Source organism: Eucalyptus grandis, chromosome 5 (assembly GCF_016545825.1).
Source record: "Eucalyptus grandis isolate ANBG69807.140 chromosome 5, ASM1654582v1, whole genome shotgun sequence".
Taxonomy (NCBI): domain Eukaryota; kingdom Viridiplantae; phylum Streptophyta; class Magnoliopsida; order Myrtales; family Myrtaceae; genus Eucalyptus; species Eucalyptus grandis.
Window position 1 is genome coordinate 31968793 of NC_052616.1, and position 21776 is coordinate 31990568.

At 38.9% G+C, this 21776-nt stretch overlaps 3 protein-coding genes across 4 annotated transcripts; 1 reads left to right on the top strand and 2 right to left on the bottom strand.

Moving 5' to 3' along the window:
• The first annotated feature begins 1180 nt into the window (after window positions 1-1180).
• LOC104444849 (probable inositol transporter 2) lies at window positions 1181-5766 on the top strand. The gene is given in 8 exon segments (XM_039312950.1): window positions 1181-1324; window positions 1401-1594; window positions 1807-1877; window positions 3491-3826; window positions 3957-4038; window positions 4041-4063; window positions 4159-4761; window positions 4930-5766. Coding segments are annotated over 7 exon segments (1860 nt in total). The 5' UTR covers window positions 1181-1324; window positions 1401-1455; the 3' UTR covers window positions 5536-5766.
• Window positions 5767-7360: 1594 nt separating this feature from the next.
• On the bottom strand, window positions 7361-9284 carry LOC104444848. 2 transcript variants are annotated; one of them, XM_039312165.1, is made up of 2 exons: window positions 9130-9284; window positions 7361-8105 (listed from the first exon to the last, which is right to left on the bottom strand). In XM_039312165.1, exon 2 carries the CDS (start codon window positions 8077-8079, stop codon window positions 7729-7731), a length of 351 nt encoding a protein of 116 aa, XP_039168099.1. In that variant the 5' UTR covers window positions 8080-8105; window positions 9130-9284; the 3' UTR covers window positions 7361-7728. The 2 variants fall into 2 exon arrangements, with proteins under 2 accessions (XP_039168099.1, XP_039168100.1); XM_039312166.1 differs by lacking the exon at window positions 9130-9284 and adding an exon at window positions 8978-9019.
• Window positions 9285-10905: 1621 nt separating this feature from the next.
• Window positions 10906-21135, bottom strand: LOC104444847 (KH domain-containing protein At4g18375). Its single transcript, XM_010058606.3, has 7 exons — window positions 20281-21135; window positions 17625-18110; window positions 16920-17159; window positions 16580-16837; window positions 15936-15991; window positions 15767-15863; window positions 10906-15390 (listed from the first exon to the last, which is right to left on the bottom strand). Exons 1-7 carry the CDS (start codon window positions 20866-20868, stop codon window positions 15259-15261), a joined length of 1857 nt encoding a protein of 618 aa, XP_010056908.2. The 5' UTR covers window positions 20869-21135; the 3' UTR covers window positions 10906-15258.
• Window positions 21136-21776: the final 641 nt, after the last annotated feature.

Consider the following 21776-nt stretch of genomic DNA (forward strand, 5'->3'; position numbering starts at 1 on the left):
TGGTACATTTATGACAAATTTACCCCGACTGACCATAAAAAACCCTAAACTAATACATTTATGACAAATTTACCCTAAACTAATTTATTCGATCGCAAAAAACCATAAATTGATAAATTTGTAACAAATATACCCTCCGCTAAATTAGATTAATACCACAAAAAAATCACAAAAATTTTAAAGCGTGACAAACGACACATAAAATCCCAAATCGTATACTAGTCAATTATCACGTGTAATTTAACTTAATAATATGACAGTAACATTTAACGAAAACTAACAACGGGTAAATTTGTCATAAATGTACCAGTTCGGGGTAAATATGTCGAAAGTATACTGTTTGGGGGGTTTTTGGTGGTCAAAAATATAGTTTTTGGTAAATTTGTCACAAGTGTACCAATTTGGGGTTTTTCAGGGTATTAACTCTTTTGAAGAAAAAAAAGGACCTAAAATCAAAAGCCATCTCCATGAAGAAAAACAATAGGATAACTATTTTTCTTTGATTTTTTTTTTCAAATAATGCATTGAAACTGCTTAGATCTTCGGTCATGTGGAAGATGCATTCTTCGTCCGGTCATTACTTCAGAAAGAATTGCAAGAGTTGTCCTTACTTTCATTGACTTTGTTGAGGATAAGTTATATTGCATATCCTTGACATAGTTTTCATTTAGTGACAATTCACGGTGTCCTATCAGTACCACAACGACATAGAATTTCTTCGAGTTAAGTGGTTTGAGGTATCCCAGCAAATCTTGTTCTATGAACAATTATCTAATTTTGTACATTAGTATTCTTAAATGACCTACCAAAGTATAATGGTGATTGATGACTTTAAAGGTGAGAACAAGAGAAGTCAAATGACCTTAATGCATCGTCAGGTTGACTAACTAATTGAAGAATACAAGTTAAACACGCCCGGAATCATCTATTTATTTATCATAATCACCGCATATCACAATCATCCTGTCATAGCATCAACAAGAAGAATTGTGACTTTGAAGTCGTGTTGGGGGAACACGTGGACATATTTTCAGACATAGAAAAAATGGTATTTTCTTTTTAGTGGTTATTTTTATCTGTAATTTATTTATTTATTTATTTATTTATATTGTTGAGCTAATCCATGATGAGTAGGCAGACGACAAAGACTGAAAAAATTTCTGACCGACTTCATGAATATGTAGAGGGTGCGTTCTCTCTCTCTCGTCTATCTCAAAATCATTACCTCCGTCACTCGCCCTGATATATATGCTCATTCCAGCACTTGGAAATCCACATCACAAAGACGATAAAATTTCTGACCGACTTCATGAATATGTAGAGGGTGCGTTCTCTCTCTCTCTCGTCCATCTCAAAATCATTACCTCCGTCACTCGCCCTGATATATATGCTCATTCCAGCACTTGGAAATCCACATCACAAAGACAGTCGAAGAAGCCACCTGCGAGAGAGAGTATGGAAGGAGGGATTAACCCAGAAGCAGCAGACGCGACGGCTTTCAGAGAGTGCTTCTCTCTCGCATGGACGAATCCTTATATTCTCCGCCTCGCTTTCTCTGCCGGAATCGGCGGCCTCCTGTTCGGCTATGACACTGGTCTGATCTCTCTCCCTCTCCCTCTCTCTCCACGCTACTTATTTCAAAGAAATGAGGAATTTCAGATGATTTTATTAAGTGACGAAAGGCGTAAAATAAGGATATTAAGCCAGACCCAACAACACCCTTTTGAGGTTTAAACTCTATTGGGTGGGCCAAATGAGGATTAAAATTAGATTAATCACTGTTTTCCTCCGTTAAAATTTGCACAGGAGTCATATCTGGGGCGCTTTTGTACATAAGAGATGATTTCAAGTCTGTGGACAGAGAGACCGTTCTTCAGGTAAATACCAATATCATACGTACTAATTATCTTTTTTTTCTTTGAAATAATATCTGGTATATTCAGCTGGGGATCATGATTCTTCTTCTCTCGTAATCTGCTCATCTTTGTCAAATATATGAATCGGAACTCAAATCTCCAAAACTCCCAACTTTTAAGTTCAATACCAATTTTACTTCGAACTCTTCTTTATTTCAAAAGATATACAACTTTTATTCTAGTTCTAAATCCATCCATGCTTCCAAAAATTTATGATATTATTATTCCATACAGGTTTTGATGATAAATTACTAACTGGCTCTAGATTTTTGGATATATAGGCAGATTGATCCAAGTGAAAGTTAAGAATTATTTTGGATAAAAGAGAAATTCCATGATATGATTGAAATTGAATATAAAGTTGGGGGTTTTACTAGGAAATCAGGCCGTAAGAATCGTGATATACATGATCTTGATGTTTACATGTCGTTTTCAAGGCTCCATGTGCAAATACTGTCTTCTAGTAGGAAAGGTATTAAATTAATTATATACGTTAAAGCCATCTTCGTGTGTCTAGTGTTGACCGCTCAAATTTCCCTCGTGCTTTATCTTATCCTCTGCCATTATTGGTAGCAAGTCGGACCAAATGTAGCCATCACATGTAAAGATGATCTTGTCCGCGTACCAAAATCTTTTTAATGGTTTTTGTGGGGATAAGAACATATATGCAAATCCTTTTCTGGCAAAATACAGCATTGCACTATGTAAAATATTGATCTTTTGGCGAGGATTGATATAATGAAAAATCTCAATTTGGTACATCTTTTGATAAATTTACCTTTAATTAATTTTTTGACCATTAAAAAATCCAAACCAATGTACCCATGATAAATTTATCCTAACTTTATTTTTTTACTACCAAAAACCTCATGCTGGTTATTTGTGACAAATTTACACTCAATTAATTATTGTTAAATTGGATTAATATCATTAAAAATCACAAATTAGTATAGCTGTAACAAATAGAGGGTAAAACCCTAAATTGGTATATCCGTTAATTGTTACACGTCATCCAACTCAAATTTGATGATAAAATTTAATGAAAACTAACGAAAGGTAAATTGGTTAAATGTTTATCAATTTGAGGTTTTTTATGGTAAAAAAAAATTAGCCTAGGGTCCAAGTTTGATAGTTTATCTTGGCTTGAGTTTGCTGCATCTATTCTCATGCATGATCAAAGTTTGAAATGTAAAGCCGAAATGGGTTTCCATGTATATAATTACATTAAGTGTTCATGGATTAAATCCAGTGTTGTTTTGAGAATTGCACTTTTATAGCTGTCTTTTTCTCTCTCTTTTTAAAACTTTTCTTCTAATTTTTTTCTTTGAATTTTTCAATAGTAATACTGCAAAGTTTGGTTTATTTACCTTGTGGCATGACCCTCTTAAGGCAGGGAAAATCTCAACCAAATTTGCCTCCTTATGATATTAATTCATTGGTCATGGCACTAGCATTGAACTCACAACTGCACAAACTCAGAGAAGAGAAATGATTATACCTCCAAAATCAGAAATTAAGTTTCATACTAACAAATATGCTATTTTTCACTACCTCGGCGGTGTTACGAATGACAGGAAAGCATAGTGAGCATGGCGGTAGCCGGTGCGATCATCGGGGCTGCGGTCGGCGGATGGATGAATGATCGGTTCGGACGGAGAAGCACAATCCTGGTCGCGGATGTCCTCTTCTTCATTGGAGCGGTTATCATGGCTTCTGCTCCAAATCCGGCTCTCTTGATCATCGGGCGAGTCTTCGTCGGGCTCGGGGTTGGCATGGCGTCGATGACTGCTCCACTCTATATCTCGGAAGCGTCTCCAGCAAAGATCCGCGGGGCCCTTGTTAGCACCAACGGGTTCCTTATCACTGGTGGCCAATTCCTGTCTTACCTGATCAACTTGGCTTTTACCAAGGTGAGAAATGCATAAGAGGGACTTCTTCGATGAATTTCAACTTCAGGAAAGAATGAGGAAGATAGGAAAACTTAGGCCTAAGGTAACCCTTGGTTTTGAACCAACTTTCTGTTGAATTTTGACGATCCAGGCTCCAGGAACGTGGCGGTGGATGCTCGGAGTTGCCGGAATTCCGGCCCTATTGCAGTTCATCCTCATGCTTCTGCTCCCTGAATCCCCCGTTGGCTTTTCCGCAAGGTTATTTGATAATCACCTGTTTTTTTGTTACCCTGTTCACAATGTAATCTAATGTTCAGTTATGTCTGATCGACTCTCTCTACTTTTCAATTCAGGGAAGAGAAGAAGAAGCCAAAGCCATACTAAGGAAAATCTACCCCACAAATGAAGTGGACAGAGAGATACAAGATCTCAAAGAATCCGTTGAATCCGAGATCCAGGAAACCGGATCTTCCGAGAAGATAAACATCATGAAGTTACTGAAGACGAAAACAGTGAGGAGGGGGCTAGTCGCCGGGGTTGGACTTCAGGTCTTCCAGCAATTCGTGGGAATAAACACCGTCATGTATTACAGCCCCACGATTGTTCAGTTGGCCGGATTCGCCTCTAACCGGACCGCATTGCTACTTTCACTCGTCACAGCCGGGCTCAATGCATTGGGTTCCATCGTGAGCATATACTTCATCGATAGAACCGGGAGAAAGAAACTCCTCGTGATCAGTCTGTTCGGGGTGATAATATCTCTGGGACTTTTGTCCGCAGTTTTTCATGAGACGAGTTCTCACTCGCCGCTGGTTAACCAGGCTCAAACTTCTCAATTTGCAAACTATACATGCCCGGACTATGGTTCGGCGACGAATGCGGCTTCTTGGGACTGCATGAAATGCTTGAAAGCCTCTTCTCCTGATTGTGGGTTTTGCGCTTCACCTGCTGATAAGGTAAAACACCTATTGCTCACTCGGTTTTGTGCATGCACATTGCCTAGGGTAGTTTTTTTTTTTCAATCAGACGTGCATAATGTAGTTAAAATTGAAAGGAAGTTCCGGTCTGCGAGGTCTTATGCATTGAAGCAGCTAACCAGAACCACCTACATCACATTACTGCAGATGTCTCCGGGGGCATGTCTGATCTCGAATGACACCGTGAAGGATACGTGCCACGCAGAGGACCGGCTGTGGTACACGAGGGGCTGCCCGAGCAAGTATGGGTGGCTTGCACTTATCGGCCTAGCCTTGTACATCATATTCTTCTCTCCCGGGATGGGCACCGTGCCTTGGATCGTCAACTCCGAGATCTACCCTCTCAGGTTCCGTGGGGTTTGTGGAGGGATGGCGGCCACGGCGAACTGGATCTCGAACCTCATCGTGGCCCAGTCCTTCCTGTCTCTGACACAGGCAATCGGGACCTCATGGACGTTCCTAATATTCGGCGTGATCTCTGTTGTGGCGCTGATCTTTGTCCTGATTTACGTGCCGGAAACAAAGGGGCTCCCGATTGAGGAGGTGGAGAAGATGTTGGAGCACAGGGCATTGCAGTTCAAGTTCTGGGAGAAAAGCTCTAGCACATCAGGAAAAACCAAGCTATGTAAAGACACTACCAGAAGCCTAGGAATTAGCCCAAGGAACTTTTGGGGTTCAAAGTGGCTTCCAAATGCCACTCCCAAACGGAAGTACATGGTTTGTCAACACCAGGGATTAGTAGATTTCAATTAAGCTCGGGCTTAGGGTCTTGAGAAACGACCGCAGACGTTGTATTCATCGTTTCTATCTTACCTTTTTGGTGTACTAAGGAAATAAAATACAAAATTAAGTAAAAACTCTATGAACTCAAGGAAAACTACACTCATCTTGTCTTCCGAAGGCAAAAGTCGGACTTCAGGAGGAAATTGAACGAATTGCTAAAATGCACAGTTATGGGAACAAGGCCGGCGTCCCATTTCCTTCCCTGAATCTGTATGTTGGATTTTGTTGCCGCTGTAAAGAGTAGATGTGCAATCTTTTGAGTCAGTAAATCTGCATCTCTGAGAAGATTTCCATCCTTCAAGATTATGCTTTCCGTTGGTCAACAACCAACCAAAGCTCTATCTAATTTTTCGCTACTTTACCATATTCTGAATTCAATGGTTTCAATAAATCCCCTATGTCCATCACACTACAAGAATCCATTTCTAAAATGACATCGCGATATCTCAACTTCCTCTCTGACCAGTAGAAATTGCCCATAGGCTCGGCCTAGAACGAAAAGCATATATACAACAGGTCAATGTAACTACCAACCAGTCACCATCCTCCGTAGTGTCATGCGAGAGGTTTAGTAAATTTAGGGACCTGCTTGAGCGATTTGAAATGCCGAATCAATTTATCAAACATGCTATGCTTTCTATAAATAAAAAGGTGAAAAGGGGCGATGTTAACATTAGACTCTCACACTTGTTATGGAATATTCGATTTGAGTCATAATTACTTTATATCACCTCGAAACCCAAGCATCCAAGTTAACGAGCCAATCACTGCAGCCCAACTGAAATGTTACCGGCCATGGAATCTTTCCATTAAAGGTAGGCCAAGCTAAAAACACAACACGAGCTATTTAGAGGTTCATCCACGACACGAATCGAGTTCATGACCTCATGAAAGACAGGTGACTTCTTCACCACCAGTCAACAACTTTGATGGTTATGAATTGTTCCATTAAGCTTTTTTGTTTTTGTTTTTTGAAACATCCTTTCGTTAGATAATTATTCATGGAAGTCTTCAACCTATATTCTTTGCAGTACTTGTCTTCAACATGTGTATCTTAAAATGTGTAGGCATCCAATGACACAGGAAAAGCTCCTGAAGGAAACAGCAGTAGAGGTAAGTTTTAGCATTCTAGATGCATGGACGATTACTGCAGACGCTACAGAATTCTCTCTTTCTTATGAACATGTGCACCATTCACTTTTGCTTCATTGTGCCTATAACTTAAGTTCAGGGTATGGGAGAGAAAAAGAAGTTCAATGCAACAAAAGACAGCCATTTACTCAAGACAGAATGCGGCTCCAAGTGAGATGAATAGTATATAGCCCAATGTTCTTACATCATCAGTAACTTACCCATCTATTTGTATACCATGTTCACCAAACCACAGGGAGCATGAGAAATCATTCACTGTGACCAGGAACTAAATGCTGACCAACCCAGATGATTCGATTACCTGATGCTAGAAAAAGGATTCCAAAGTAAGGATGGTCCAATGAGAAAGAACCACCGACAACCCAGAGTTCACAGAATTGAGTACCAGTACTAAAAGCTTTGGACGGACAAAGTCACTTCTCCGTGCAGTATTCAGAAACCACTCTGGCAAAAGCCTAAAACATCTTAGGCACCATTTGTTCAGGCGATATGTGCTGTCATAAATTTTTTTTATTGGCCATAAAAATGAAAAAGCAGGACCACCCCACTGATAATTTTGGCAAATTGGTTGACTATCAAACGATCAAAATCAACATGCCATGCCGAGCCTGAGAGGTAAAGCAAATGAATTCATCAAAAGAAATGAAAGCAAAAAGAAATCCTCTTTCTCAACAAAATCAGTAGGAAACCATGACATTTTTCCCCTCATTTGAGAGGTAAAGCAAATGCATTCATCAAAGTCAAACCAAATGGACATTTTCCCCCTCATTTTGACAATAGAATGTCCAGGCCATATTTCACCAAGTCCGTTCACCTACGCCTACCCTATAAGGAAAAGGGAGCAGGAGCAGAGCAACTGTGAAACCTCTGCCTTCAATAGAGTTCCACCATCATGCCTTCTTCAAAAAACAGTTACATCTACGCTTGTTTTTGCTAAACTACAGTGAGCAACAACTCCTGTTCTCCCCTATCTACAAACACAAGCACCTCTGTTTCCATATAAACTGGTCTCTATTGATTTAGTGAAAGCAGCGACAATTGTTCTTCTATAAAGCAATCCACATGGCAAGAGGTACGGCAAGATGAAGGTATGAGAATTAAACCCAGGCAACGCTGTTCCATTGGAGAAGGAGAAGAGCGTCGGGTGCTGCGATACTCAACTGCATCTTGAAGAATAATGTTCCCTTGCTTGTCAATGCAGTGGAATGCACCCAAGAAAAACCGGCCGTCTTTTATCCCCACCAGCATTCGACGAAATAACAAATTCCTCACCCGGAACACATAATCTGAGCCAGAGGACGAAATACCAGATCCATCTAGGCTTCCTTCTGATACCAGTGCTTCAACCCTCTGCTCTTCCATGTTAATGTGCTTTTCTTAGCAATTACCTAGAGAATAATAACAGAGAACAACATAAGCACTTATGCGCAGTACTCAGGAGTCAGGCCTAAAAAGTCGGATCATCATGCTTACTGCTTAAACTGCTCTTTCATCTGATATCTAAAATACTCCTGAACCAATCATTGAAGTGTTTCAATAATAAATACATAACCTACCAGGAAAACAAGAACAGGCAATTCCTTATCTGAAGTAACTGGCACTAAAAGGCACTAAATTGCACAATGATCTTTGCAGTAAGGCACCAGAGGAACTCAGTAACATCAATTCATCAAAAGAAAAGAAACAGAGGATGGTGACAATGAACCCCACAAAGCAAATAAACTATTCCTCTCAATATTTCCGTTAAGTGAAATGGTTTTGCCGCAACCATAAATTACATGCTTTGCAAGAGTTCAGGCTGTCAGCAACTGAGTCCAGTCAAGTCGAGCTAATATGGTTGAAATCTCAACAGGATAAGACTCATGAACTCAAGACCTGGGAGTTTGACAAGAGCTCAAGCACAGAGTCTGGCGCAGGGTTAGAGGTCGGCTGGAATCAACATACCCAAGATTGACTCAACCCATATAGTTTCTTAACGGGACGAGTTCAAAGCACTTTGAAGCTCGACCAATCATACAAATCAGACAAGGATAAAAACCACTAAACCCGAAGTTTCTCACTGTCCACCTCGTGTAGCCCCCTTTCCTAAACCAACATTCAGAACCCAGATCATAGATTGCACTAATTGTATGAATGATAATGCTTTAATATCAATTACAAATCAGCAAATCGCCCAAAAAATGAAAGAACTCTGTAAAGGGGAGAAACACATTCGAACGCTACAGAAACAAAAGAACGAAATTCGAAACTATCCCCTCATGCGTTAGCAGCAAAAGCAGGCCAATCAACCACATAAGTTTTGAGTACCGCGTAGTATTCTTTGCTTTGCATCGAGAGAGAGAGAAAGGGAGAGATTCAGACTCCAAATGCAACCCCGAAACTGAAACACAAGGGCAAAAGACGAGTACCCACCTCAGAATCAATACTTCGGATTCGAAAGGCAGCTCAGATTTACGGCGACGGTCGCGATGGAAGAGAGAGAGTTTCGAAGCAGCGATCGACAGAAAAGACAGCGTTTATATTCGCGTCGAGTCCATGGGGAGGGTGAGCTGACTAGGGGAAAAGAAACGAGCGGCTTCAACGTTACAACGAAAGAAAGAAAAATATTTTTATAATTTACGAAACTATTTAGATATAAATTTTTATTAATAATGAAAACATTCTTTCTAGATTAATTACTTAGCTAGCGATTATTTTTTCGAATTTTTTTTAAATAATTCAATTTTCACCAAATAAATAGAATCTACATAATATAACAAAGTGCAACAAAAGTTGTGAAAATGAAATGTTACATTACTTCAATATATCCTAAAACCCTCCATATGATTTTGACATATATCTTATAGAGATAATGGTCGCACTTATTTTTCTAAGCAAATTTCAACCGATGAAAATTCAAAAGATTCACGCTCGATGGGTGAGATTCGCTCGAATATTAACCCAAAGAGTCTCATCCTCGAACGTATATAACCCCTAACCAATTGACTCTGCCGCCTTTGGTTTTGAGTTTCAGAGCTGAGAATTTACGTTGTACCGTTTGTTATGCACGGAAAAAGAACGTAAATATTTTGAAGGACCCTTTAACAACGTATCATATTCAATACGCGGATCACACAGGACACTAGAAAAAGCAATGAATTATATAAACTGCAACATTTCTTTAACTAATTATTTTATAAACATCTTGAGACACTTATGTTAACTTGTGTAGCATTCGAATTTGTAAATGTCTTTGGTAAAACATACCTCTAGAAGACATGACCGAATTAAACGAGTTCCATTTTCTCAAACTTTTCCATTTTCTCAAACTACAGTCTTGTCGGAACGAGTAGACAATCATATGCTTAAACGTTGTCTTGTCGTAATATCAATACAATGCCTTTCAATAGAATGAATATAGACCACGGCAAGGTGGAATTTGCCACCAAACCCTTCTCCGATTGCTATGTCACGTTCCCAATCATTCTCCCACACCCCGGCAGACGACGGCCCTGGCACTGGCACTGGCACCGGCACCGACATCAAACAAAAATGAAAACATTTTCCCGTAACAACGGCAGATCATCCCTTGAGATGCCTACACCCACATCTCAGAAATGGTTCACGAGGCACGTCTTCCTATCATTCCATTAAGTTTCCGAAAACTTTCAGCAAACCATGAAGTTCGACGGGTTGAATCATTCACAAAATCAAAATGGGACCAGGAGAAATAAGCATAAAAATCCCAAGTTTAGGTTCAAGAAAGGTGGTATATTCCCTTTTTCCTATATAGGATTGTCCATGGCAAAGCACCACCACATGAGAATGCAAACTTGTATCGCTGATGTTCTCAAGCAGAGAGCCCCTGCCGGTATAAGAAACATGAAAATCCATGCTACAACAAACTTCCCAATTATATCACTATAAGCACACAACCAAGTCTAGAATGAAAAAATCATCTAGGACAAATGTCTAGAGAAAGAGATATTTGGTGTGAGTACTGTGCGCATAATATTCTTAACTTGAATGAAACCAGCAACAAGCAACCACACTGACAATACATAAGAATGTTCTTCCTTCAACAACTAGGCCTCTTATCTCTCTTGCAGACATAAAACGGCACAGTTTCAAGTTTCAACTGACCACCCTGTCTCCTAAGGACGCTTCTAATGAGAAAGAAAAGGTATAAGATAGAAGAACACCACCAGCTAAGCAAAAAATGAGTATCTGTTTATAACATTAAAAATAAGATCACCACTTGTAGAAACCTAACCAACCCTATTTTGTCACTGCTCCAAGAAAAGAATCATACAAAGGCTAGTTCCACATGCCAGATGCAGAAAACTTACATCTCAAGATCTGACAGCAACAAGCAAGGACCAAGAATTATGCAGAACATATTCCACACCTCATATTTCTCGAGGAAATATTGCAAATAATAAACTAGAATATCTTCTTAAAAACCACCACCAAGTCCATCAACTGCTATTGCTGCTCCACATCTTCCAGCAGGCTGTCCTCCTCCACCCCATGCTCACCACCCTCCACAAACAATTCCAGAATAGGGGCAAGACGACACGAATGAACCCAGAGAGAGAGAGAGAGAGAGATTCACCGAATCCAACGAAGAACACTTAGATGCACATGAGAAGATTAACCATGGAACAGATGCTAGAAGAGAATAAAGACAACTAGCCACGTTAGAAAGGAAAACCAAAGAGTTTGCAGTTTGAACAGAGTTTTATGCAGAGATACACATTAGTCCGGAGCACGACCAGAAGAACCCTAATATGCCAGGGCATCAGATTATACTTGAATATGATAATAAATGCAAAACCAGATGGTGAGCAATGCTCAAATGACGCATATCTGGCACAAACTCAAAATAGAAAGTTGCTGAGTTAACAATGTAACTAGGAAACAATACTCTTGAAAGGGAAAAGGTAAGTTATTTCTCCGAGTTCAACAGTTTAGGTTTGCTAAACTATAGTACATGTAGACAAATGAACGTGACATTTTTTCCTAAAAGGAATCCTTCAATGTCCGAATCTGCAATCAGACTTGACAAAAGATGTGCGATAGATGACCAGAAAACTCCAGCACATGTAATGGACAAAAAGAATGTGTAAACCTTGTTGAAAGAGCATGTTTAAGCAGTAGAATAAACGTCTTCTTACATTGCCTTTCAATTCAACTCCTATGTCCAGAATATTAACTAACATTATTGATTCATACAACTATTCACAAATTCAACCTAAGCGAGTGGGCAGGCGAACAGGAAGGAAAATAAAGGAAATAGAAAGAAGAGAAGATAGAAATTTTCCTCATTTGTTTGGATATGCATTGAAAGGAAGACATGGAGGGAAACAAAATTAATCGAATCTTTAAAGTAACCTCTCTCCTATTTGTGTTGAGAACAAAGTAAAGGACAACGTTCAACCGGGAAAAACATATCTAATAGTTAATTTGCCTCCAAGTCTTCTGGTGTTGGAAGGAAATTAATGGTAGCCAAAGAGAAATAATTCTCCCCATTTCCTTCTCTTTCCTCTTCGTTAAATCATCCAAACAAGTGAAATCTTTTCCTTTTTTTTTCAAAGTAACCATTTCTTCAATGTCCAAATCTGGGAAGGAAAGTAAAATGGAAAGAAGAGCAGCAAAAAAAATTGTAATTTCCCTCACTTGTTTAGATATGAATTGAAACATAGATGTGGAGGGAAACAAATTTAATTGAATCTATGAAGTAACCTCCTCTCTCTTATTTGTTTTGAAAACAAAGTAAAGGACAACTTTTGGCAGAAAAAAAAATGAAAAAAAAAAAATCTCTGAAAGTTAATTTGCCTCCCAAGCCTTCCACTGTTGGAAGGAAATTACTAGTGCCCAAACAAAAATAACTCTCCCTATTTCTTTCTACTTACTCTTTTATTAAATCATCCAAAAGGGGGAAATATTTTTCTCGGTAATGATTTTCCCTTACTTCTCTCCAATTCCTTCAATACAAACATTTAAGCGTTTGAAAAATGATTAGATTTTGATTGAAAGCGAATACTTTGAAATCCAATTGCTCTTGTTTTAATTAACCTAAAACAAAGTACATGGAATCCAAATTCAGTCAAAGAAGAGATTTATACTACCCGATAAAACAATGAGACCTAGTGGTACCAAAGAAATTCTGACAGTTAAGATTCATTTTAAAAAGGCTAGAAAAATGGGTGGAGATATCGCTAAAAGAACAGAAGCTGAAAGGACAAACATATCTAATGGTAATTGGAAAAATGCCATTCATTTACAATGGAACTTCTGTAGGACAAAAATGAGACCAGGATGCTTTACGACATGAAATGTCACACGAGTATAATAAGTGTAATGGAGATTAGTGTACTCAGGTAGAAGAGTAAGCACTCAAGACAAGATCAAATTAGAGAAGTATTATTCAAGGAAAAGTTGGAGGTTTGGACACGTGAGAGGAATTTTGCGAAGAAAGACGCTGAGTTTAGATATACAACAAACTTAGGACTAAGCAAGAAAGACAGGATAAAAGACTTTCCATAGCTGACCCCACTCACAGTAAGAAGAGCATGACAGTATAAGACTACGTATAGCTGATTGTACTCAGTGAAAGAACAGATAGGAATAGTTTTCTTGTGGAGAAGTGAGTACAAGCAATCAATAAAACAGAAATTGGGTAGAATGAGTCCATGGAAGAAAATTGACCAAGCTGAAAGATAGACCAATGAAACAAACCAAAGCATCGCTCCTCGGGTGCTTCAAAGAATTAACTAGGTACTAAAGTTGAAATTGTAAGAAGATTGGTTTAACTCATGTTTGATGGATGTTATAATTTCAAGTGGTCCCATATATCTCTGTGATCATATGGGAACCAAGAGTCTCCTCAAGACTGATGTTGTAACTGGGTTGGCATCAGCTTAACATGTTCTTGCACTGGTGCCTCAAGCACTCTGGCACAAGATAAAAAGGTTTACCATCACGAAGCTTAGTGAAGCCACCAACTTCAAAAGATGCCTAATTTTTTTTTTTGGGTTAACTAAATCCAAACATGGAGACAAAAACCTAGCGATTCATGGAACAATTCTTATTCGAGGTATGCTAAAAATTTTCTTAAAAAATAAGTCACAAAATCAGCAAACTGCAGGTAATTGGGAAAGTTTATAATCCTCCAGAGAAAGGAAGACTTATTGAAGAAAGATCTAAAGCTGCAAGGTCAATACTAGACTGACAAGGTACTTTTCATCAAAAACTCAATACATGTCATACTCCATAAACTTCATCAGTGGAGAGGATTTTTTTATTCCTAAGAAGATTACAAAGGATGAAAAATGTCTCAAGAAAATGCATAAAAGAATTTGTTATAAAAGAAAGATGTCTTGAAAAAGAAAAAAAAATTTCCTTAATCCATTTATCACTTCTGTGGAACTCATCATGATGAACCTCAAGCTGCATCCGCTATAACTCAATCACTGAAATAGTTTTCTGCTTACCAAAGGGTAGGATGTAAACTGATATGTGTAGACCATGAAAATACTTGTTGAAGAGCACATCCTTCAAGCGTTGTACCCATTAATCAGTTTTGTTTGAAGAAATAAAAGACAATATATACAAAATAGCTTTCCAAAAGAAAGCAGGCAGGAGGGTTACAATGTGATAATGATAATTAAGCATAAAGGTGCTATGGTTGATAAGCTTTTGGATGGACAGACAACCGCGTCTAGCAAAGACAATGACAAAAGGACAAGGATGAACATGGTCCAGGAAATACAATCTAGAGACTTTCGCAGCCTAAAAAGTGTCTAGAAGGGAAGATTGCATGAAGATCTTTGTTTAATGAATCATGAAACATGGATTTGACAACCAAATATCATTTTTTAGATGGACAGAATAAGGATATGAACTAAATTTTTTAAGACACCGGTCCAGAATCAAGAAGTGAGAGAAAGTTAATGCTTTTAGAGACTTTTGCAGCCGAGATGATTCCTCTCCTCTGAGAACTCTTCATACAGCGGCACCTCTCCTCATCATGTCAATAGAGAATATCCTTCCATCAAGGAGCTATGGATAGAATTATAATAAACGTCTACATGAATATCAACAGCACCGTGGATCACAGATGGAGAAGAAAATATCCTTCCTTGAAAGCAGCTAAGAGTAAGAAGATGGTTACCAGAACAGTGATGAATATATCTATAAATGACCCTCGGATTGGAAATCAGTTAGCAGAGTACTAAACACTGGAAAAAGATGCGAAGTCAACAAGTTACCGACAAGACCAGACAAACTCAAAAGAAATGGAAAGGAAGATCCTGATAAGTAGCCCGAAACCATGGCTGCCAAGTAGATTAAAACAGCACAGAAGAACCTATATCCTCTAAATATAGAGCAAGCTACATTTTCTTCCCACAGGATATTGGGCAGAGCTAGGAAGTAACAGGAGAAGAGCATTGAGGAGATAGACTAATCCTCTGCAAGAACCACCTAAGGGAACTAACGAAGAAAACATTCACAGAAGGTAACTCCCATCACTAAAAGATACCAAGAAGAGCTTCCACATCAAGTGGCCATTATAAATGCTTGAATCAGGTTTTCAGCAGTGCGCCTCTGGTCTGGTGTTCCAGATATATGAGCAATGCGATCACCACGAGATGATTTGGGCTCAGAAATTTCTACCATTGCTCCGGATATCTAGAAAAAAGAGAGAGGTTTCATTAGGAAGATCTTACATTGTACCCTAACACTAATTTCACGCTGTAGGTCCAGCCTTCAACAGAAAGGCCATGCAGAAGAAGCACGCCATCCATATAAGAATAAGAATGACACGTATACATCTTGTATGACATTTTCAGACATACTAAGCAAAGGACAGAACTAAATCTAATGAAGATGAAGTGGATATAACTCATTTTTACAAGGGTAGTGCCATGTACATAGGCTTTTCTCTAAGCAGCATCACACAGTCCCCTTTAACAAAGTAAAATCATATAGTCACCAACCAAAAAAAAAAAAAAGAGAGAATAAAATCAAACATAAGCATGGCAACAACACAAACTTAATCACTTACCTTGCGAATATTGGCTATATTTGCTCCTCCTTTTCCCATCACCTTACCCACTGCATTTGCAGGGACAATTATTTCGAGAGTTGACGGAGGAGGTAATCTACAAGGCACACAGAAAGAAATGTAAAAGCTGATAAGATGTAATTCTCAAATGAAAGGACAGAATTCTTACCCGCCATACAGCTTTGATGAATAGGAGGATAAGGATCCATAGCCACTTTCATTCATCTATAAACAGACAATTAAGAAGCTCATTAAGACTGGAAACGTAGAGATCCATCAGCTTTTAGAGAATAAACTAGCTGCTCTCACAACTAGAAGTTAATATTGGAAAGAAATGTATCATATCCAACATAACCACTCCTACTATTAGAAGCTCCAAATTTCTCTAGCAGAGAACAGCAGACTTTTTTACCATCACAAGGAAACAATCCAAGGAACAAAAACAATATCCTCTATCTCATTAGTAGGATAGTTTCCATCCCAATTAAACACTATAACGAGGACTTTATATTATTCAAGAGAAGCAAAAGAAATTCTGTTAATCTCTAAGAACATCCTAACACCTCAAACAGACTATCATACACAGAGTAAAGAATTGTACCCATGATGCCTGCTAAGAGGCCGTGCAAATCTATTCCCAAGCTTGAAGAAATGTGATGCGGTGCATATAATGACTTGCATCACTCAACTAATTCTTAATACCCTAGTAAGTTCCTCAAAAGATAAAAAACCACTAATAGTTTCAGAAGTGGAAAATTGAGCATAATAATTAGCAATAATTATTCCATACGTAACAAAAATGCCAACACATACCGACAAGGATCCATATCCATAAAGGCTACTTGAAGAGAGCATGCCCAAGCCACTTCCCATATCAGCCTTTTGATCATAACTCAATGAAGGAACAGGACGAACTGAAGGCAAGGCAGAAGGCACTGAGTGACCACTACCAAGAGAGTCAGCGGCCACAGAATGGTTATGACCTCCATCTTTTTCTTTGAGAACATCGTCCCGCAACCTTAACACAATTTGGACAAGTGCATCTCTCACCTTAACTACTTCTCCCGATACCTATGAAGTCAAAAAGGATGAATACGGAACATTTACTAAATAGAAATTGAATAAAAAGAGTACGCACAGACTAGATGCAAACCTCAACAAGTTCCTCACTTGAATCAGCACTTTTTGGTTTCTGGCCTTTTGAGATTCGGATTTCTGCTTTAGTTCTCTTCCGAATTTCATTTATAATTGATCCACTTTTTCCTATTATACATCCAATCACTTTTGATGAAACGAGGAGTCGCATGGTAATAGTATCATCATCTTCATCATTGATTTTCCCTTGAAGCAATAGAGTAGCTTCAACGGCCATGGATTTCAGATCATCAGGTGACTACAAGAAAATATACAATGGTTATAACAGGGGGAAGTTAAAACCTTGCAAAGCATAGGAACTAGCAAGCATTCTGAAATCAAGAATATATGAATCACCAAAATGAAAATCACAGAAAGCTGACGAAAAAAAATCAGATTTCAGACCATGTCAAGAAACATTTATCATGAGTATTGAGGACATAAGCATTCATTATTCATCCAGCAAGGCAGAAACACACCAATTTATTCAAGTAGCTCTAAAAAGAGCATCATTTGACAACTTTGTAGTGAAATCAAGAGAAAATAGTTTGTTCCCAAGCATCCTAACCATCTGAGCACTTTTACAGATTATGACATTTATTGATATTTGATGGAAAGCTTTCTAGATTTCCTGTAAATAAAACAAAAAGCATGAGAAACTAGGCATCATAAATCTGCGAAAAAATATCAGGCAATTCCGCAAGTAAAAGAAGGAAGGAGGTACCTCAGTTGCTATAACAGTGATTATGCACTCATCACGGTCACCCTTAGAATCATCAACCTCAATACGAGCACCACTTGCCTGTCTTATGCTTTTAATTGTGCCTCCTCCCTTGCCGATAACACGTCCAATTTTGTCAAAGGGGCATAAAACTCTGATAATCAGTTCCTCAGACAGGGAGCCACCACCAAAAGAAACCATTGGGAGAGAAGATGAATAGGTCGGCCATGTGCTTCCTGGATCCCCATAACCTTGAAGTTCCGACAAATGTGCAGCACCCAAGATTGGAGGAACTGATCCTGGAATAATAGGATCAGTGCTCCCATATCCACCGGGGGGAAAGATGGGAATATCTGAAGGGATAATTATGCTTGGAGGGGCTTCAGGCACAGATGTATCAAGAGGAATCTCCTCCTTAGGAATGAACTTGTACATGATTGCAGATATTGCATATAATGCTTTCTTCACTGAGTCTGATTCCCCAGTTATCTATTGAAAATAAAAAAACATTAAAGGTGCCAGAAATAATGTCTAAAACATTAAAAGTACCAGAAGACAAATCGGAAACTAGATATAATTGGATTGTAATCAAGCAAGCTTCAAGATATGATGAAACATCCCAAAAGGTTCTAACAAAAGATATAAACCTCAAAACAAAAGGTCTGACCTTGTAATGATAACTATGCAGAGAAAAAAGAAAGCTTCTTCTGAAAAGCTTCTCCAAGTCAAAGCAACTTAAAGTTAGAACTAAATAACAATCAAGTAGAAAGAACTGAAGCGGCTCTCCTCATAGTATGACTTCTCAACAACAGAAGACAAACTGCCAATTGGAACTACATTGAAAAGATTTTACATGGTTCCAAATATATCCATGACTAAGCTTTAAGTTAGTTCTCATTTGACTCTGAAGTTGCAAACCAATAATCCCCAGATACATCTTGAGCAGTTCCCAGAAAGTAATTATGTAGAGGAACTCCTACTATAATGAAATATTTGTAATAAATATATTCATGTCCACCAGGATGCTTTGCTGGCTTTCAACTTTTCATGTTCAGCCATTATTGAGTCTACGCTGCAGCAGCATATGTATTTACCATTGCCAACCCTGTAGAATATTCTAGACCATAACATATGGATATTTCCTTGAGATAAAAAAATAAAATATAAATGCATGGATATTTCCAGAATTTTATGCGATACTATAACAGATTATTTCATCTGTCTACACTCAATAGGTGCTGCCCTGTCACATCTGTGATTCAGGCATTGCAGCTCTCCATTAATTGCTTAGTGCGTGTTAAAATGCATCTTGAGGACAAGTTTCACAAGTTTCAAGTGACAGCAACCTAAAACCATGCCATCTGTCAATGATCCAGAGCCAGAAGGATCAAAGGAGGTCTTCATGATAATTCTGGGATTTAGAACTGCTGAACCTCAACAGTTTACCACCGCCAAAAACAGGAAGGAGCAATGCACAATGCTTAGCTTTTAGAATATAACACTGAGCATCCACATTACAGATACTTTATTCTCCAGGACATTCACTATGTGCAGTACAGAAAGGAAAGATTATGCTCATGGCACGTCATCTGCCATGAACACCAGAGGCAGAACATGCTTAAGATTGATATGCCAGATACTCACATATAAATTGGTAAGATCCTGTTCAAATCATAGGCAGAAAAGCAATCAAAATCTTAGCTTAAGTGGGCATAAATGTAGTATCCATATTAACCACTACAAACTTGAATTCTTTTAGTCATTATGAATTTTTGTCATTGAATGAGGTTCTTCAACACTTATCGATCTAAATATGGACCTGTTATTGATTTAGGAAATTTGACGAGAGAGCCTACATCATATATTTAAGCCCCACTATTAAAGATGTTTATCGATCATATAAGTCAGTTCAAAATCAATTATTGAGAATAAAATAGACATCTAATAAAGACTGCAATATCGGATTTCACAAGAGCCCGGTACCTAAATCAAGGCATTAATGCTATATAAGAGCGAGTTCAGTTGGATCTTGCTCCAACAACCAATCCTTTTCTAAACATTTCTTACATTTCTCATTGATGATAACTATGTAACTAAGAATTTTTGGAAAATTTTGATCATCTCTTTTCTGTTCCTGCAGGAACATAACGATTCTAGACGTAAAAAAAACTACCTAACAACTAATGCACGTAAATTTATGTGTCATCCTAGAGTATTATCCTTAGGTGTTCAGTCATTTACCATGCAGCAGGGCTTCAAAGAGATGTATATGCATGCGTGTATGTACATACATTGTAGTACGGAGTTCAGTTTATCTTCCTCTTCTTTTCAAAAGATAGGTGATTTCCTTTTCAGCCAGAATCAAGCCACAAGCCCCCGGATTATTATAATTGACAAAAAGTTGTGGCAACCATTCAACAGCCAGCGGGGCATGCACTCATCGAAAAAGGGATAAACTCCTGCTGACTCGGCATGAAAATAAGGTTTCGAATTAACTAATGTCCATTTTCTACATATCGATTAACGCTAGCATCTGTAGTATATGGAATCATAGCAAAATGGATACAAGAGAAACGAGCATCAACTTGGTTCAGAAGTGGATACAAGCAAAATGGATACAAGAGAAACGAGCATCAACTTGGTTCAGAAGTGAGCTAACCGTAACGAAGTTGTCGAACTCCAAGGCACAAGAGTGAGTCGGATCAGATGCATCCTTCGCGGTAACCTTGACATTCGCCCTGGTCTTGCTCCTCAGCCTCTTAATAGTAGCTCCGGCCTTACCGATGATGTTCGCCGACTGACTCGAAGGAACCAGAATCCGGCATTCGTCTCTGTCGGGTCGCTTCTTCTCGGACTCCGAGAAAGCCGCAAGAGACCTGACAATGGCAGTGTGGACTCTAACGAGCGCGTCTTGCGCAGCGCACAGAGGCTTGTCATCATCGAAATCGTCGTCTACGTCCACGTCCTTCTTGTCCTTGACATAGCAATAGACGAGGATGACCCGATCCTTAGCACCGGGAAATGGGTCGACCACCTTAACCTTTGCCCTGCTCTCCTGCCTTATGGTGTTGATCACCTTCCCACTCTTGCCGATCACACTCCCAATGACCCCATCGGGGCAGAGTATTCTGTAGACAACCACTTCATCCCCGCCCTTCTCGTCTCTGTCCATAGCCCGTCTCTTCTGGTTCTTGTTCTCGCCCTCGTAGTCTCTTTGGAAGCGGGATCGCTTGCCGTTCTCGCCCATTATTAGCGACGAAAAACCGCCGCCCAATTCGAACAAGGGTCTCCCCCGAATCGCTCGTTGTCCTGCGTTTTGCGATTTGGAGCGCACTTCGGATTCTGGGTCGCCGGGATGTGGCGATCTTGAAGGCGAAGAAGAAGAAGAAGAAGAGGTGCCAAGGAAGAGATGGAAGAGACTGATTGAAAAACCCTAGCTGAAGAAACCGGAAGACCACCGTACGGGCAGGCTATCCTTTCTTTCGAGATTTTAACGAGAGGCTTATGCCCGCGCTCCGCTGCGGATAATAGTCTTTTCTTGATTCTTGCTTTTAGACCATTTTCCAAGATCTACAGTGTACTAATTTTTTTTTTTTTTTTTTTGTAGCAACCATTTACTCTATTTAACTTGCGAAAAATAGGGAATCATTTCGACCAAAAAAAATTCAATAGTACATGGATTAATTTAGGAAGAAAATCACGAATGTGATTATAAGCCCAAAATCAAGAAACTTTATAATAGTGTCGAATTTAATTTCCTTTACTCTGTTTATTTTAATTGATTTCCACAACAATTTTTGCATTCTAAATTATAATTACTAGCATTGAAAATCCCGAATGTGATAATGGCCACGAGATCTTTTTGAGCAAGGAAGCTCAAGGCCAATATGGCCGCTACAACCATTATGACTGCTATGGTCTCCGTGGCCACAATGGCCATCAAAGCCCAATGCTATGATGACTGCTATGTTATATAGCGCTTCTGTGCCCTTATTACAGTTTTTGTATATGATGTCTTGTCATATTCTTTTATGAGATTAATTCCATTGCAATCATCTTCATTGGTATCTCCACTACTGTGCGGCTGAGAAGATCCTCCTTGGCTATGGTATGATTTGGAAGATTTATATTATAATTCTTCAATTTCTGAAAGTA